A 19,961-nucleotide genomic window follows, 5' to 3' on the forward strand; every position below is an offset into this window, starting at 1 on the left:
ATGTATTTTACAATTTTCGACTAATACATCATGTTTTTCGACATGTTTTCATCAAGGATGTTTTTGTCCCCATCAGAAGACCATAATTACCTTAATTGGAAATAAAGTATCTAGTTCATTACAGTGTTGTTTGTCAACTCTATTTTTGTCACTAGCGCATTACCTTAATTGGAAGCGAAGTATCTGGTTAATTACAGTGTTGTTTGTCAACTCTTAATTCGTTTGTTTCTAGTGAATTACCTTAATTGGAAATAAAGTATCTGGTTCATTAGAATGCTGTTTGCAAACTCTATTTTTGTCCCTAGTGCATGAACTTAATTGGAAGTGAAGTATCTAGTTCATTAGCATGTTGTTTTTCAATTCTCGTTTGTTTCTAGTGAATTACCTTAATTGAAAATAAAGTATCCTGTGAACCGCCTAATTACTTCAAACGCCGCCACTGTTTAATTTTAGAGTTGTTTTTAATTTCTCATTTGTCTCTGGGCATTACCTCAATTGGAAATACAGTACCTTTCTGTTGATTTATGCTGACTCCTGATTGGACCGTTAGTACCAGCCCTGACTCCATATGAGCGGCTGGGGTGTCAAACAGTTACCGTAAAACTGCTAACAAGCTGTCAAGCTAACAGCCATCAACACTTACAAAGTACGGGAAAAATGAACGAAACTGGCAATGAAATAGCTTCTACCGGCACCAAGAAGAGAGACAGGCCGAGGGGTCGGTTATACGGCCAATCTAACCCAGATCTGACGCTGGAGTGCCGGATGAGACAATGCATTTCAGAAGAAGTGATGAATGCCATGGCTAACCTAACCCATGAAAAGAAGCACTCGCTCTACCTGGATATTTTCAAGCCTCTTGATTTCTACGAGCTGTTGTTCGAGAAATGCTTCAAGAAAACCCCATAATGCCAGCCAGAAACAGAAAGGTCGCCTCAAGTCCTCTAATAAACGGTACAGTCGCGCTATACACCTGAAGATAAATAAACCCGAGACATTTCATGCACGCTTACAGCAAGAAACTTCATTTTGGACCAAACTCAATTTCCACTTTTCTTTTAAAAATACAAAAGGTTTAATTAGCAAGAGGAAGAAAACGCTCTTCGCTTCCTTTCAACACCAAACAAACCTGGTGCTAGTGAGAAAATTCAATTACACCCTCCTTTTCATGAAATTTTATGTGTATGGAAGTAGACTAAACAACAATTCACTTGTTTTAACCGAATATATTACTAGAATCAAGAAAATTTGGTAAGTTAATACCTATAAACTACTCGTAACGCGACTATGCTCCTCACCAACTTTACTGATTAAGTTACTTTTAATTGTGTTAAATCAAGATTAGAAATCGTTCCTTTTTTCCCCTTCCCCGCGCTAGAAGTTATTTGTTTGCTTCCTTATTTATTTTTGTATATATTTACTGCATTTCCTTTTCCTTTTTTCTCTCTTTTTCTTTTTTCCCTGTTTGATCGCGACGAGTGTTGTCAAAATTAACTATTTTTCTTTTCTTTTCATTCGTTTCCCTATTGTAAGTAAGTAGCACCTGGTGTAAATAAGAAATATAGCTTGGATGTAGTAATGGCACACCACTTTGTTATCATAATTTGTAATTTGTGATACGTGTCATTTGGTGAAGGTGTGTTACTTTAAATAAAAAAGGGAAGAAAACTTCAAGGTGGCACCTCATTTTTTTATTTCAAAGCGATCGTTGCCTGGTAAACAAATCGTTTGTTTGTACTTTCATCTCGTATTTAATTGGTAACTACCAAATGAAATGTCACAATGATATCAAAACATACATGGCTTTCTAAATTTTACCCTTAAGCAAAACAGAACAATTTGCTTCATAGAAGGGGGAAAGAACTCACGAGGCCACTGTTGGCAAGTTTAATCACTCGCAAATGCGTTCTGTAATTCTGAATACTCACGGAATCAAACCCACCTTAAATTTCTCCAAAATCTTTACTGCATTGTACCCTAACCTAAGTCTATGAGCTCGAGATAGTATAAGTTCCAAAACTGTTAATTCAAATGCGAATGACTTGACTCTTACGAGAGTTTTCTTCTATTAGGGGCTAACTCGAAAACCTTGCGGTTCCTTTAGCCTGTAGGCTCCTTCCAATAATTACGTTCCTTTTTATTTTGTTTAGTCAAAATCTAAATATCAAATACTTCCCATGTAATTCATGTTAGAGAGCCAATTTAAATAACAATATATGTGCACTCATTGGTTCGGCTGTTTCAAGATTTGTTGTTTCTCAAACATCGGATAATGCGACACCCATAACTACTCTGTTCCATGGGGGAGGTGGTGAAGAAGCCCCTTGATTTTTTCTCATAAAATTCCCCGTCCTAACTCCCCGTCCCAGCAGTTATTGATCAGGGGATTCCCAGGGACACCTAGGCCCTATGACAGGACTAGTATGTCTGTAAGGAAAGAATATGATTTCCTCTGAACTCAGTTATATTTTCATTTTCGACAAAGGAACCTTTTCAAAAGTCAGTGAGAAGAGGAGAATATCTCAATATGGAGAAAATTCCTCCACAAATCAGGGCTCAAAGTTTATTTTTGGCTTTGGGAGCACTTGTACCACCAGGTGTAAATTTTTACGCGCACTGTCGAAATTTTAGGCGCAGAGTTGAAAATTTTAGGCGCACAGATTCAAATGCTTGGAGCACCTACTCCAAAAGAATACTTAACGCTCCAAAAAGAGCGACTCAGGCTTCGTGTTGCAAACTGGGCCTATTCTAGCATTATTGAACACAACAAAGACAAATAAAAGAATCAGGATATTTCACACAAGAGTTAAGCTTAGATATTAACTTCTGAAGTCGCTTCGTTGAGTATCCTCACTATCCAATTGCTTGTTAATTGCCTCACCTTTCAAATTCTGTTCACGAAGATTCTTGATTTTTTCAACATCTGAGTATTCGTGAGAACTAGCACGAACTTTGCACATTTGGCTAGCTTTCAAGCCATAGAATTCGTGGACGGGCCCGTTCCGAAAACGCTGGACATTTTTTTATGTCAGGCAAGCGAAAACAAAGCTTTCTGTAACTGTTGTTCGCGAAGAACGAGCACACGATTTAATCTCATCCCTAGTTTCCACGCTTTCTGCTGGGACCGCCTGGCACTATGACCCCCATTTGGCGACCAAGAAGCACGTGCTTCATTCCTTCATTTGCATGTGTCAGCGGAGTTGTTTACAACACAGAACGTGGGGAAGAAATGAACGTTCGAGTTCGGAGAATCCACTGGGAAATTAGGCTTAAAGGCGACGAATAGAACATACACCAATGAAAGGAAAATGGTGCAACTTTATTATCTGGTGCCTGGTTGTGTTATATCTATGTTTATATTTATATTTGTCAATCGGAGTACGTTAGTACGGTCAGATGAGTAAGCACTAGAGAAGTCGCACTGTACTTTGGCTTTTAAGGCACGGTGGTGCGACCGCTCATGATTTTTTAGGCGCACAGCCAAAAATCTAGTCGCAAATGCGACCAGCTGGTCGCTAACTTTGAGCCCTGGGTAAACTTTTACTTCAATGCGAATTCTTCTAGATGAAAGGAAACGACTGCGTTCGAGTCGAGTGGCCCATCAGGCCGGCGTCTATTTTCGGTTTCAGTAGCATGAGGCGGTTAGGAGTATTTCTTCACGAGTCCCTGGATGGGATGCTAGCCCACTGCAAGGTAACCCCCCCCCCTTCCCCTCCCCCTCCTCCACCCCGCATTAAATTCGCCAGTACACATTTAACACTTGGGTGGAGAGAGGCACCGTGAAAGCTAGGGTCTTCCCTAAGAACACAACACAATGTCCCCGGTCAGGGCTCGACCCGGACCACTCGATCCGGAGTCAGCGCACTAACCATGAGGCCACCGCGCCTCTTCCTTCCAGATTAAGATATAACGTTTATCTGCATTACCTTGTGCAAGCATGTCCAAGTCTTCACACAGTCTGAGAACCTTCATAGCCTTCTTGTCTGTTTCCAGGGGAAGATGTTCAATGTACTCTTCGAGGTGTGCTCTAAAACACAAAACATATGAATACTCAATGATCAGCACAGATCTTAGAAGTTTAAATTGAAAAGGATTGAAAAGGACCCAGCGACAGATCAAAAGAAAGGTCTCTCTCGAGTTTGTTCGAAGCAGTAAACTCGAAAGCTTTTTTACTTTGGCTGCTACGCAGTTACTCATACTTATATTTTCAGTACTATTAATCTGTTTATTATCCAACTGCAGCGAATACCATCCAAATAACAGTACAAATATACAGCGATATTGTACAGTTATTTGTACAGTAGAAAACCTGTTTGTCGTACAGGTCGGCGCGCGCACGCAAAACTGTCATGCTCTCCCTCTTTCATTGATAAATTTATTGACCACAGCAGTTAGATAATAAATCTCTTATTAGATGTGTTGGTGTGTAGTATCGCTTTATATTTTTACTCGTTTGTATTTTGACTCGCCCTTCGGGCTCGTCAAAATACGGCACAACTCGTGAAAATATACAGCGATACTACACACCAAAACATCTAACAAGATATAAATATTTATTGTGTATTGTAATCTATTTCAAACGACGTGCCCATGTCAGGAAGTCATCTTGTTTCGATTGGGTGTCTTTAATTTTTAAATCATACATGGTTTTGACTTTTGTGCAACGGCCAAAAGAACAGTCTTTAAAAACAAGAAATACTGACGTAGCGGCTGTCCGTGAAGCGGGTAAAGAAGCTTCAAATACACAAGCCACATTTTGGGGACTCCGCAGAATAGCTTTGACTGTTAATGTTCATATGTTCAAACCTTCGTCAAGATTAAAGTGTACCAAACGCCAAAATTTTTTTTCGCTAAAACGAATCTAGACTTTATTTGAAGCATTTGGGCGAAGAAATTTTTGAATTTGATTGAATCCTCGATTTTCTATGCCCTTTCAAAGTCGCGCTTGAAGTGTTTCATGACCGCGTTTTAGGGAGTCTGGGGCGGTGGTAACTGATGACGTCTACTCAGGAACCAAACACAGTAGCGCCTCAGTCAACTCTCTGTATTTGCTCGAGAAAATGGAACACAAAACTAATCGTTCCGATGTATTTTGGGACTAAAACGTCCAAGTTTTGTCTCAGAATCATTTCTTTTTCGTCACTGGAGTCAGAGTTAAGTTTCGATTCAGAAGACTCCGAAATAAACTTCGATCGAGCACGTTCGACAACTGTGAACTCACTGCTTAGAGCTTTGAGAGCAATTTACAATATTTCAAGCGACGAAGGGGAAGACTTCTTTGCGGACGAGCTGCTTGTATATAAGAAATGGAAAGCTAGATACGAAGTGGAGTAGCAGGCAAACGAAAAGCAGGAAAGAAAACTCGAGGACTGCTTTGGATGGTAATTTCGTCAACTAAAAATCAGATTCCCACGCGTGTTTATAGCCCGTTTACATTTGTCCTTAGCGAGAATGTATTTTGTCAAGGTGTGATTGTTCTGTTAAATCCAGTTTGTGTTTTACTTTCAGTTGAATGCTTCATGTTTATAAGAGCGACGTACGTGTTACAGTTTTCGAGACTTGATGACCTCCAAAACATTGGCTTCGATCGATTGAAAATCGTATTGTTTGAACCTGTATTTTTGAAGCTGCGGGAAGCAAGGCGGAAGGAAACATTTCTTACAATTACCGATTTCACATTGTCACACGTTTTAAGTCGTAACTCTAAATAACCAATGTAACTTGTTCTCAAAGTTTGCAGTGAAATTCGTCGGATAAGCGAAAAGGATGTGTTCCTTAAGCGGTCCGCAGATAGTGTTACGCGGTCATATTTTTGACGCTATTGCACAGAATCTTTGTCGCACTGCTGATTTCCAAACCTTCGAAAAACTCTGTGAGTCTAACAATTTTGTTATCATGTAATTCTTAAGGATTAATTTTCGACTTGCATTTCAATCGAAAGAGAAATAAGTGTTGGTTAGCGGCGTACAGTTCGATCTATTTACATATCAGTATAACGCTTCTTGATCATGATCGGATCACACAACTTTGCCGGTTATGTTATAAATACTGTGGGATTGGAAGATATAGGTTGTCGGTAGTATTTCTATAAATTGCTTGTTCGCTTTAAGCAGAAAATTTATGAAAATAGCGTTCGAGAGTCTGCGGAACAAATTCCAGTGAGAGTTCTTCAATGGTTCTCACAGATTCAGTTCGCTTGTTTCGGTTCGACAAAATGAACCATCGTTTACGTCTTTATTGCACCATTAGCCGATCATCGTTAGTAAATTGTACAGTATATCTTTCTTTAAATCTGGAATATTGCTGCAACAGCCGATAGCACCTCTGGAAGGCGTTTTTGTGCACTTTTCGAATGTGTATTGCACCATCCTGAAGAAAATGAAAGAACGTGAGATATCCAACCTTCCTGGGTAGACGTCACAAGAGCCGCTGGACCCATTCTCCTCAAACTCGGTCGTGAAACAAAATGGCGGTGTTTTGGAGCTATTTTCGAGATTTCGTCGGGGCACAGAAAATCTAGGATTTAACGGAATCTAAAAATTTTTTCGCACAACTATTTCATATAACAAGTAGAATCGTTTTAGCGAAAAAAAATTTTTGGGGTTAGGTGCACTTTAACGAGGACTTTCCGATTATTTTTATCCAATCAATAAATAGCACGAACATGTACGACATAACCCGGAAATAATCACGTGATCAAGTACTGTAACTAAGCAACACATTTCACAAAAATCGCGGTCTCGGACTATTATCAAAGGCTGATCCGGACTGAGCAAGATTCACCTTCGCCCATGGAATGTAGGTGATAAAAATTCCTGATTGACAAGCCTACCTTCCATATACTGGACACTGCAGGAGGTAGTCTACTGCCACTCGCCAAAGACTGAGAAAAAGAAAACGCCATTTAGAGTCTCAAAAGGATTGTCAGGGTATTGGGAGGGGAGGCGGGTTACATACTGTATCGCTTCAAGGGCTAGAGTAAGCTTTACTTTGTATGCACACAACAGAAACTGCAAATGCTGAGAACAAATTGAACGACCGTTTCTTGGGGACAGGCTCTAGAAATTGAAACCCAGGGGGTTGCTTTCTACTACGACTGTCGCAGAACCACTTAAAGCTAATCACAGCAAACGCAAGAAATATATCGAAGCAAAAACATGCAATCGGCGTCTAGCACAGGAAAACGCGCGTAAGCTGAGCCTCGACTGGTTTCGGTTCTGCTTCTGATTGGCTAAAACATAGTATCAACTATGGCTAAAAGGACTGAGGTTCACCCTGATTGGTTAAAGCAAGCTGCGGCTAGCTACAAAATTTCCGATACTTTGAGCAGTCAATAATATAAGGCACTGCGTTTGTATAATAACAGCTCCACCGAGCATCAAGTATACACGTGTCCAGTGAACATATAAGGAAGACGTAACGAAACAATGGGAAATTTGTTCGTCACTGCGATGAGATTTTTTCTATAAAAACATTTTTGTCTCACCTGTGATGCGACATGAGACTGGCGGCATATTCCAATATAAGGAACTCTCTCAAGCTGACGCTGTGACTGAAAATAAGAAAATACTAACATTAGAGAGCAGCACGTAGTGGTTATAAAGCTTTCGATGTACTTGCCTTGTAAGTAATATATCAAACACGAAAGACCGTGTTTGACCACATTCCAAACTCTGAGAAGGGAGGTGAAAAAACGACGGGTAAAGGAGTATTTTTGGCGAACGTCGAGGTGTTTGAAATGTGGTCAAACACTGTTTTGAGTGTTTGATATATCTTCTCAATCGAAACTAAAACTAAGGAGGAAAACGGAGAAATAAAATTGTAAAAATCTATGCTAATTAAGATCAGATATCCAAACACCGTCACGGTCATGATTTCCTTTGTTTAAGCTTGATGAATTATTAATGACTTTGAGAATATAAGTTCAAAGTTGATGAAAACATAGTGTGTGACCATTCAAATTAAAGCTACCGAGCAGCACTTTCTTGAGTTCTACATGGTGTTTGTGACATTTAATGTGGAAGAATCCAACATGACCATTAATCAGGTGAACGCCATTCAGGAAAGCTTTCATATGGTGCAGTTTAATTATTACAATTTTTAAAAAATACATAACTTTGTTTTGGCCCTCAGTCACTGTTTAAAGCAAAAGGGCTAGTGGGGACGAGTAGTTTTTATTTTTATTTTTAAAATACTAGGAACAAATAATTCTACTGTACAAGGTGTTGCGTACTTTTAAGTTCTTTTAGGTACTTTCAAGCGGTACTGTTGCGCACAATAAACTGTTCATAAATTGTCAAATTTTCTTCAACCTGATGTGATGTGAGTCCAGTTGTCCACAATGATGTAACAAGTCAGTCAGATGTGCGACAAACCACCAGTTTCCAAGAGCCTCACTATCAACAAACAATACACATATTAATCACCAATCCCAAAGTTAACATTTAGTTTGCCATCTTAGGCAGCCTCCACACTACGCTGGAGAAATTTGAAAACGCAGCTTTATTTCTATGATTTAGCTTACCGTCCACACTAGTCCGTCACGAAAACGGAGCTTTCCGAAAACGCTCTTCAAACCGGATGAATGTGAAAACGCCGGCTTTGCGTTTAAGTGTGGACGGAAAACATTTTGAAAACGGAGCTTTTCGAAAACGATGGTGTCACGATAACCATGTGATTTCGAATTCCCTGGCCGAGTTTTCCTCAAACACAAATCCAAAATGATCAGCGATTGTTGCGTTTTTAAATTCCTCCGTCGTAGTGTGGACGGAAAACTTTTGATGCGTTTACAGCGTGAAAACGACGTTTCCAAATTTCTCAGGCGTAGTGTGGACTGGGCCTTAGAGTCATGATCTTTGTTAGAGAAAATCGAGTTTCGAGGGACAACATTCTGTCATACCATCCGTTCTTTCCCAAGGGAAAAATCATCAGATGTTCTTTTCAACAAAAACGCTAGATAGATAGATAGATAGATAGATAGATAGATAGATAGATAGATAGATAGATAGATAGATAGATAGATAGATAGATAGATAGATAGATAGATAGATAGATAGATAGATAGATAGATAGATAGATAGATAGATAGATAGATAGATAGATAGATAGATAGATAGATAGATAGATAGATAGATAGATAGATAGATAGATAGATAGATAGATAGATAGATAGATAGATAGATAGATAGATAGATAGATAGATAGATAGATAAACTTTATTTAAACACGATAATAATTAAAGCTAAAAGCTTGTGGGGTCGTGTATTTAAATTTAACTTTGCTAAAAATTTAAAATTACGATTAAAATGTTTAGATTACAATTCCTAGATTTACAATAAAATTAATTATTTAATTAATTGCTAACTAGAACTATTACTACGTTACATTTTCCCACAATTCGAGATGTGAAAGCTGAGCTCGGAAAGAGAAAAATGTCTGTGACATTCAAAAACTTGATAGCGAAGAGTGTGAATTAGAGGAGCATACCTACAAATGCAAAGGACTTTGACAAAATCTACATCTACAATGTAATCATGATTAGAGTACACACTGCACTGTAACCCTTAGAGGCTACAACTGTTGAATTAGACTGGGTAGCTCGCTGGATTTCATGCCCAAGTGCTGTGTGTTGGAAGTAGAGCTACAAACACCAGCTTTGAATCCAAACCAACGAACTTACAAGTGAAACTCTGGCTGTTACATGACTGAGTATCAGTCAATAGGCCATATTCGTACTCTCGAGAATGGACTGGAACTACGTGTAGCTTGCAACGGAGGCTCATATGCATTATTTTGAAAAGACTCTTTGCATTAGCCTCAGTTCAAGCTAGTTTCAGTCCAATACCGAGAATACGAATAATTTATAGCCTATTACACTAACCAAGCCATTAGACCAAACCAAACTCCAGCCACATAATAATACCTGCTCTCCTTGATTACAGCATGAACATCAAACTCAAATGCACACAATAGAATTCTGTCAAAACTGTGCAAATTTGCATTTCCTCCAAACTTGTCAATGCAAGCCTAGTATAAATGAAACCACAGAGAGCAAGGTACATTAAAAGAAAAATCAAAATTCAAAACCTGTCATGTCGTATTTTGGGCAAAACTAGGTTTCAAAAGGGTTATTTCCCTGAGCATGGTGTGCTAAGTCAGCATGGTATTATTTGCCAGCAATTTATTTTCATACGATTATATTATTAGAAACTTAACTAAATACTGTAATTATTTCCTTAACTGCACATGGTGTTGACATTGTATACTTACTCAGAAGTAACTTATCTTAACCTGATTAATACGAGCTCTGCACTTCAAACTAACTGGCAAAGTAACAGTCTTTTATTGGCAAAATCACGACCACAGAACAAACAAGGATGATTTCCAACTGTTAGTTATTTTCCTACAAATTGAGATACAGTTGGACCCCGCTAATTCTAACTCGGTTAGAATATTTCAAATTCCCTGTTATTTCAAACTCAAAACCATTTCCTTTGGTTTTGTCCTTGAGTCATTTTTACTACAGTAAAAACACGCATAAAAGAACACGTGTTTTGGGGGTTCAGGCTGATTTTGTTCTTATAGATCAGGTGTTTTCTGCAAAATCAGCCTGAAAACGTTCTGAAGGTGTTCTTAAAATTGTTTCTAAAAATTAAATACTGCATAGACTACCAAAAGATGAAATCAATGTGCAAGCACAACATTTTAATTAATTAATGGATAACACATATATTGATCTACTTAGTGCTGTATTTAGTACTGTACCCTAGTAGGTTATTCTAATCTAACTGGCAGCCAACTTTTTTTTATATAAGAACAATAAATTTTCATCTTTCAGGCTGAATGTGTTCTTATGTCTATGGTACTCTTTCGACCAAATTTCAGCCTGAGTGTTCTTAATCCACTTGTTCTTTTATGCAGGTTTTACTGTATTGGCTGTTTCAAACTCCTGCTCTTTCTAACTATTTTTTTGTTTCCCCTGAGAGTTAGGAATAGCAAGATTCAACTGTAAACTTGAAAAAGGTTAGGCCAATTTTTTTTCAAGCATGCCCAAATACAGTTCATTTTAATCATCTCCAATTTGTCCCATCCATGCACCAGTTTAGTTATTGTGATATTTTTTCTGTTCAGTTAATCCTATGAACAATGCTAGAATTGACTAAAACTATGTGACCTAGACCCTTTAATGAAATCATGTTATGATGCACATTTACCTGAGTATGGTACTGTAAATCAAAAGACTTGATGGCTGGATTACAGTACAGCAGTTTAGCTACAAGCAAATGATACCATGTCTTGCAATACTCTCTGATAAACAAAGACAAAAAGAAAGAACACGCATTTATCAAAAGGAAACATATCTTTGTTTCCAAACAAATCTTATTGTTTCCTTGACCGAGGTAGGTAGACAGATAGATTTTAGAGCAAACAAGCCAGCTTGCTGAACAGAGTAAACAATCATTGAAGTCAAATTCCACAAGGCCTCATGAGTCTACTGGCATGAAAAGAGATGATGAAAAAGTTGCACTCCCAGGGTTCGAAATTGCGACTCACTGGTCGCCAATGCGACCAAAAATTGAGCACTGGCGACTAAATTTTCAGAACTGGTCGCCAGCTGGCGAATCGCGTTTTGTCCGATAACTAAAGAAAACCACGACACAACTTTTGTTTTTAAATCTTTATATTAGGAAATCAATCGGATATGGTAGCTAGTGTACAAGTCACCTTTCCGTCCCCAGTAAAAGAGTGTCTGAATATTACAAGATAATCGAAAAAATTGAATGTATTTCGACATATCGATACTGCGTTCACGGCGCGCCATATTGTTTCAGCGGCTTCTTCCGAAACTGAGATCGCAGACGCACTTCAACACCATGTGCTTTTCATTTGCCGCGAAGATGGAGGCAGATACCAATCAGTGGAAGGAATTACGTGAGTTTTTACGTGAGGGTAATGAAGATTTAGCCAAAAGGTTACTCCAAACTTTGAATCCTTCGAGGAAAGCAAGTCGAAAATAAAGAACGGCTTTTCGAAGAAGTAGCAAAGGGAAAATACGCAAGGACCCGTGTTTGTCTCACAATGAAAACCACGGACTTAAAACGTGTTATGCTTCGCTTCATTTGAAATGACAATGGAGACAACCATTACCTTCGGACCAGAGACATATCACCTGAGAACAGCGGTAGCTTTATAGCTAAGTGTTACTCGTGTTGTTTCTAATTGTTTTCGCTCTTCAATTGTGACTTTTCTTGCATGCAAAGTAACGTATAAAATCGTGTTCTTGTATGTTATTTATAAAATAAGTTGGCGACCAAAATTTACGATCTGACGACCAAAATTTCTCCGTTAGTCGCCAGCTGGCTCCCGAACGAAAAAGTTAATCTCGAGCCCTGACTCCATTAGAGCCAGACTTTTCAACCCCAATCTGTTACTGAAGAATTGTTTGAAAGTTCCCCAGTAAAACCAGCTGTTTTCAGCTGAAACAGTTTACAGCTTTTTGGAAGGTCCTGTAGGCATCAATTGCTTCTCTTAGTTGAGTTGGTAATACTTTTTGCATGCCTTGTGGAATAAACATTTTTGTTTGAGTGATTTATAGGATTGTTAAATCTATAAATAGCTTAAAATTATATGGGAGCTACATCAAAAAACACTCTTCATTATCTGCCTTTTGATATCAGAAAGGTGTAACTTGAAAGTAAAGTGCAGTGTGATTTGCTGTTGTGTATACCTAGCAACACAGCCCAAAATTGACCTAAATTGGCCAAAATTAACTTTTAAAATTGAAAAATAAATCTTACATCACTTCATCAAACACCTCTTCTTCCCCACAGAGTATCTATACAAGAAAAAAGTTTAATAGAGAAGATTACAGTACATTAAACTTAAAAGAGATCAATTACTGATAATTTCCAAAGTTTGAGTGATGCACAGATCAAGTGCCTACATGAAACTTTGGTTTCTGTAGTTCTGAGAAACCGCAAGTATTCTGCCTCAAAATTAGATACAGTTGAAGTTCTCCAGAATGGCCACGTTGGAAACAGAGGAGAGTGGCTGTTGTAGAGAGGTGGCTGTTAGTGGAGGTTCCAATCATTGTAGGATCAGTATCCATACCTTACATATTGTGTGTAGCGGTGGATGCCCTGCAAATGTTTCATTATCTAGACGATGTTTACACTCTTGTTGCCAGTGACTCCATTTCATGCTGAATTCTGCCAAGCTTTGTCCCATGTACAACTGTAAGGGAGAGTAATGTTGAATAGAAACAAACTAGTTAAAGAGTAGATAAAACTAACCATAGATGAACGAATAAAGAAACTAACAAATTCAAGAATGAACAAAAAGAGAAATAGAGGAAATAAAAACAGATTCCTAATAAGAGTTACTCAATCACTGACCAACACCAGCATCATTTTTGAGCTACATGATAGCATCAAGACTGGGCTCATAGAGCTCAATGTTGCAACCTCTGGAGTCGCCAATGCGACCAAATTTTTTTCACTGGTGACTCACTTCTCACGCTTTTCACTGAAATCTGAAAACTTAGGGGCCAGCTGGCTGCAAGGTTCTTCCCTGAAAGTTGAGCCCTGGCTCATCAAGATTTTTTTACAATTAAAATAACATGCTTTTGACTTAAATACATGCTGTATACTATACATGTAGCAATTGATTTCTGGCTAATTTCTCAGTGAAACAATACACACCTGGTACATGGGCATTTTACGAAGAAGTTCATCCATGCTAGCAAACTCCTGCAATGATGGAAAAATGTTAAGAGCCATCAAACACCTTCTCATGTCAAAATATCTGCCACTACATTCTTAGATGCATTATGTACTGTGTAGACTGGTATCATGTCATCCAAAGGCCTGTTTTATGTATGCACAACAATTAAAATGGATAGTTTCCCCAAAAATCAATATCACATACATCATATTCTCCAGGATGTCTGTCAGGATGCTGGGCAAGAAGTTCACGTGCATCATTCACTCGTCCTTGAAGAACCAAGGAGTAGATCTGATAACCAAAGAGGAAGGTTTGTCAAATCAATAGAAACAAAAATACTCATACATACCTACATACATGGGTACAAGGAGAGTCCATTGAAAGTCACTAGGTGAGAGGTGAAAAAAATTATTTGATAACCACATAGTCCATACAGATTCTGGAGACTGGGAAAAATTGTGTCTAGTAGTCCTGGGTATTGCCAGCCACTTTGACAGCTTCTCAAGACACAAATGTACATATGAAACAACATTAAAGTTTTGTAGCTTTTCTTTACCTTTTCATTACCTCTCTAAGCTCAAAACAATGAAAATTTAACAATGCTCTCAACTCATTAACTGTTTCTTTTTATTTAAAGGATATCTCTGGCCTGCTGTGACTCCGGAAAATTGAAAGCGATTCATATTACATCAGTTTTTCAAACAGTAGAGAAACAGCTGAAACCCATTTGAGTGCACGAAATTGGTGCACAGGAAGTGTGTAATAGTTTATTTTGCTAATTAAAGTAATCTACCAATTACAAGTCATGGATTGTACAGATGTAATTGAACATCTACTTGATCATACTTCAATATTTTATTGAGAAAAAGATAAGCTGTACAGTGAACCAATCAGAAATACGAATTTTTCTCTCAACATGATTACAATTCAATGTAACACTTACAGCAGGCCAATAAGCAGGGGGCTGTGGATGCTGAAGCACATCTTTGACATATTTGTCGGCATGACCATTTTGTACCCATTCCAACAAATGATGCAAAACAGCCCCTCCTGATGAAAGAATTTATACCAATGATGTCCATTCTCATAAAAAAAATCATAGGTTTGACATGAGACTGCTTAATCCCTCCCCCTGCCAGTCTCAAAATTTATATTATTTAATATCCTCACTGACTCTGACACATTCCTCTTAAAGTTAGTTCACATAATTCGACAGTACGTCAATAAGGCAATATCTTGTTATTCTTATTACTTACAAGCTTTGCAGTATAGTGATATTGAGAGACGAAACAATAATTATTATTACTGACTGCTCTTGGATCTTGGATCTTGGAATATCAAGGCTACACCCAGTGTATAAAGTCTGTGAATACAAGTAGCACATGCACTGTACATGTCATTGACTACAATATAACATTTCACAATACTTATAGTACCTGGTAAAGTTTCAATGAACAATATCTCACACAGGTGCCAAACAGTTTCAATCAGTGTCAATAGCTGCCTCTGCAAGAAAGAAAACTAAATTTGTCACCAGTAAGTGTAACCACAAAGGTGGAGAAAAGTCCTTGGGACACTAATGTAATGTAATAAATTATATGTGTTTTATAACTGAATTGTGAAAAAGCACTGCTTCCAAACAATACAATGCAACTCAGGGTAAAAAAAAAGTCTGCATATGACCCAAGTAGCCCATCAGTCCAGAGCTTATCCCAGTTTCTGTAGCATGAAGCGACTAGGAGTACTTGTACTCCCCCCTGGATGGGATGCTAGTCCATTGCAGGGTTACCCCCAGCATAACGTTTGCTAGTACTCATTTATACACCTGGGTGGAGAGAGACACCAATAACACAACACAATGTCCCTGGCCAGGACACAAATCCAGACCGCTCGATACGGAGATGAGCACACCAACCAAGAAACCACCGCACCTCCCACAATTCACAATTCATGAAAAGTTGTATTTGCACCCAGTGTTTCTTTGGTGCGTTTGTGAAAAAAGGGCCAAAAGTTCAAATTAGTCGTGTGACTTTTGTTGACGATTGTACTCGTAGACTAACAGGGTAGCTTCACGTAAATTCTTATTAAACGTAAAGTGAGCTATGTGAGTGGGGATAGAAAACATGACAGGCAAACTGGCAGCCAGGTAAAATATTTTTTGTGTTGAATATACATATAGCATCTCAATGCCCACCTGTGAAACTGTTGAGTGTGGATATCTGGCACTAGTTGAAGACTCCCTAAAGGCTTAGGAAGTGAAATAAAGACAAACTAAGGTTTTTTTTATGAAACAAACAAGCTTAAGTAAAACATTTTCTTTTGAGCTGTACTGACAGAGACATGCATTGATACTGTGCGACAAAATTAAACTTGTGTCAAGTGTCAAAAGTCTGTGACAATATCATGACAAGCACCAGGCTAAGATGTAATCAGTAACACAAAGTCCAGTAATTTCTTGGCATTACGATTACAAGTTACAGTATGTTAAACAAATGATTCAAAACACAATGGTACATTGAGTAATAATCAATTATCACTAGCCGACAATGGGATTCTGGAAACCAAACAATACCAAGTGAGAGGGTGTATCACACATCACAATCAATACAGTTAAAGGAACTCAGTCCTGGTTTGCACATTTTGTAAAGTTTAGCCTAAATTTTTCAAATTCGTCATTTGCAATCCGTGTCAATCTTCGCCATCCTTGGCCATCCTCGTTCCTTTACGGTTTACTATTATCTCTTTGATGTTTTCTATCTTAGTAAACTATTATTTTTAGGTTTCCTTCCATTTAAAGGAGATTTTGTAGGTGGCCAAATAAAAGACAAAACACCATGACTGAGCTCCTTTAAACCTCAGTATCTCAAACCTGCTACTGTCTTTTGAACTCAAATTACTTTCCCTGGGATGTGTTTCTACAGTCATTTATTATCGGGTACTCAAAACCCTGCCATCTCAAACTATCTAAAGTTACTTTTGACCAAGGGTTCAGCTTATATCTCCATAAAGTTTAGCATATCAACATGTAGTAAGTCATAACACAAAAACATACCAGACTTCTCCTCAAGGTCAAGGATACAAGCTCTCACCACACTTCGATATCTCCTGCTGAACTTTATCAGGCTGTTAAAAAGAAATATTGTTCTCACAAGCTCAGGAATTAACCCACTGGCAACAAGTAACCCTATAATTACCTAGTTAGTGAGCAAAGCGTTCTTTTCTAAACTTTCAATTGCTCCATTTTGTTAATAAGAGATGTATGCAGACCAGACTAGTGAATGACTTTGCAAAAATATAAGAAATATATATTTATGTTAGTACCTAGCTTTTCTTCCTGTACCCCCAGCATCAGGAACATGTTGAAGATCCATAAAGATAGCTAGAATGTAGATAGTTTTATGACATTATTACATCAAAACGTTGACATTCAACACTATAGCAAAGTCAAAGAAATGTATAACCAAAATTTAAATATTACCATGGGTCTCATTAATCAGCTTGCGAGTTATAACGCTTTGAAAGTCAGCTCCCCAACGGACTTCATGTAAGACAGGATACCTGTAATGTGTGGAACTCTGGGAAGTTCCTGTGAATAAGTCAAAGTAGGCAAAGTTATACTTGAAGATGAACAACATGACTGTATAACTCATTTCTAGCTCAGGTACTTAACAGACTGCCAAGTCAACTTTTCTTTATAAGTCAAATTATATCCTGTTACTTTGTGGTAAAGCTTGTCAGTAAAGGCCAAGCTTTTGTATGCTGACTGATTCATAACATTTATTACATAGTGTCATGTATTTGGTTTATTGCAAATCAAAGCACATGGAACAGAATGCGCATAAGTGCGCATGCTCATAATGTCAACCACTGGCTCAATACACTACAACTCCTCCCCCTTAAGCCAGTCTCGTACCCCAACAGTCCAACACAACATGCTATTCTTAAAAATAAAGTCAGAGCCCTAGAAATGGGCAGTTCAATGTTCAAAGGTCCAGTCGGGTTGGGGGCTTCCTCTCTGTGGTAGGATATCTTCTAACAGGAACATGTTCAATCTGGCTCGGCGGGCTGCTAACTGAAGGTTTAGCCCCTGGATTGGATGGCTGAAAACCCATTTCCCATGGGACCACTTCTGTCTGCTCAAACGGCTCAGCTACTTGGTCACCATGGTACTCAACTGGGGGCGGGAACAGCAACAGCTGGATAACTGGTGTACAGTTGTCTGCAAGAGGAACATTGGAATCTTTGATTTGGTCTGTGTGTCGACGCCAAACTAAGTTAGGCCCAATCTCCACTTCATAAGACAGGGGTCCTCGTTGTGCATGCACAATACCTGGTACCCACTTTGATTTTCCATTGTAATTTCGTGCTATTACTCTCTGGCCACTGGAAAAATACCGCATTACAGAACCACCCTTGGCGACAGACTGGTCTATCTGACGGTTGTTTATCTGGACGCTGAGATCTGGTTTTAAAAGGACCAGTCAAGTGCGTAATCTTCTTTCCAAGAACAACTGGGATGGTGGCTCTCCAGTGGTTGAGTGGGGAGAGTTCCAATAAGCCAGCAAAAATCTTGCCAACTTAAGATTCAAGGATTTCACTTCAGTTTCGCTCTTCATTGCACTTTTGAAGCTCCCCACACAGCGTTCAGCCAGCCCGTTGGTGGCAGGGTGATAAGGTGCTGAAGAGATGTGTTTGATTCCGTTTCTCTTAAGGAAATGCTGAAACTCTTCTGATGTAAACTGCGACCCGTTATCGCTTACCAACTGGACTGATATTCCATACCTGGCAAATAACTTCTGAAGGACTTCAATGGTCTTCTCTGAGGTTGTACTAGTCATTCTCTCTATCTCTAGCCATCTTGAATGTGCATCCCTACCACCAAGAACATGCTGTTGAGGAACGGACCTGCAAAATTAATGTGGATTCGATGCCAGGGGGACGAAGGCCACTCCCATGCGTGTATTGGTACTGTACTGGGCTCTCTCTGTGTTAGTTGGCAACCTGAGCAGGACTTAACAGTCAGTTCAATTTCTTTGTCGATTCCAGGCCACCACATGTAACTTCGGGCAAGGGCCTTCATCTTCACGACCCCCATATGTCCCTGATGCAGTTCCTCGAGAACTTGAGGGCGCAACTTTGGAGGTACTACGACTCTTATCCCCCACATCAGACAGCCTAATTGTAATGTGATCTCATCTTTGCGAACAAAATAGGGGTTGAGTGCAGGAGCAGGGTTGTGTGGCCAACCTTTACTGGTCATCTCATACACTTGAGCCAAAACAGGATCTCTCTGTGTTTCTCGCCTAACGTTATCCACTGCGACTGGCAGTGGATCAAACTGCATCAAATTAAATACACCCACAGGGTCGACAACTTCTTCATCTCTGGATTCCTTTACAAGTGGAAGGCGGGAAAGACCATCGGCATTACTATGAACTTTAGTGTTCATAGGCCGCCAGGAACAAGGTATAACGTTGCAGTCAAGCTGCAGTGACCACAGGGATGCTTTTCCGTGGATGAAAGATTGACGTTAAGGGCTGATGATCTGTGTACAATGTGAAAGAGCAGCCAAACAAATACATATGGAACTTCTTTACCCCCCAGTTTATTGACAAGACTTCTTTGTCAATCTGTGCATACTTTTGCTCAGTTTTGGTGAGTGTCCTTGAAGCAAAAGCTATGGGTCGCTTGGTACTGTCATGCATCACGTGAGACAGCACCGCTCCAATACCAACAGAGGATGCATCACAAGCAAGCCTTAGTGGTAGGCTGGGATCATAATGTGTTAAAACTTGCTCTGATGTGATCATTTCTTTTACTTTGTGGAATGCTATCTCTCACTGTTCTGTCCATTTCCACTGGTGATTCTTCTCCAAAAGTTGTGTCAGGAGATGTACTACTGTCGATAGGTTAGGCAAGAACCTGTGATAGTAATTGATTAGCCCGAGAAAAGATCTCACTTTAGCTGCATCGTTTGGACGTGGGGCATTCAATACTGCTTCTACTTTCTCTGCTGACTTGTGTAGGCCATCTTTGTCGATGTCATGTCCACAATAAGTTATCTTCCCCTTGAAAAACTCACATTTTGCCTTGTTTGCTCTCAACCCATGAAGCTGAAGCCATCGCAAAACTTCTTCTAAGTTAGCCAGGTGTTCTGCATCATCCTTGCCAGTAATGATCATATCATCAAGGATACAGCTTGTGCCAGATGTTCCTTCCAGCACTTGATCAATGGTGCG

General features: G+C 39.1%; 1 protein-coding gene across 2 annotated transcripts in view; it reads right to left on the reverse strand.

The window, feature by feature from the left end:
* Positions 1 to 19,961, reverse strand: part of LOC145490991 (nuclear pore complex protein Nup85-like) — a 44,112-nt gene that overhangs the window by 19,903 nt on the left and 4,248 nt on the right. For both annotated transcript variants that reach the window (XM_081470124.1, XM_081470123.1), the window contains 16 exons: positions 17,201 to 17,308; positions 17,044 to 17,101; positions 16,775 to 16,845; positions 15,917 to 15,969; positions 15,159 to 15,228; positions 14,666 to 14,772; positions 13,927 to 14,013; positions 13,701 to 13,748; positions 13,111 to 13,233; positions 12,798 to 12,835; positions 11,214 to 11,307; positions 9,923 to 10,026; positions 8,313 to 8,396; positions 7,487 to 7,552; positions 6,833 to 6,883; positions 3,927 to 4,027 (listed from right to left, as the gene is read on the reverse strand). In XM_081470124.1, the coding sequence (XP_081326250.1) occupies positions 3,927 to 4,027; positions 6,833 to 6,883; positions 7,487 to 7,552; positions 8,313 to 8,396; positions 9,923 to 10,026; positions 11,214 to 11,307; positions 12,798 to 12,835; positions 13,111 to 13,233; positions 13,701 to 13,748; positions 13,927 to 14,013; positions 14,666 to 14,772; positions 15,159 to 15,228; positions 15,917 to 15,969; positions 16,775 to 16,845; positions 17,044 to 17,101; positions 17,201 to 17,308 (1,263 nt within the window). The remainder of the gene's footprint in view (positions 1 to 3,926; positions 4,028 to 6,832; positions 6,884 to 7,486; positions 7,553 to 8,312; positions 8,397 to 9,922; positions 10,027 to 11,213; positions 11,308 to 12,797; positions 12,836 to 13,110; positions 13,234 to 13,700; positions 13,749 to 13,926; positions 14,014 to 14,665; positions 14,773 to 15,158; positions 15,229 to 15,916; positions 15,970 to 16,774; positions 16,846 to 17,043; positions 17,102 to 17,200; positions 17,309 to 19,961) is intronic.

The sequence above is a fragment of the Orbicella franksi genome, chromosome 6 (genome assembly GCF_964199315.1).
Source record: "Orbicella franksi chromosome 6, jaOrbFran1.1, whole genome shotgun sequence".
NCBI classification, from domain to species: Eukaryota; Metazoa; Cnidaria; class Anthozoa; order Scleractinia; family Merulinidae; genus Orbicella; species Orbicella franksi.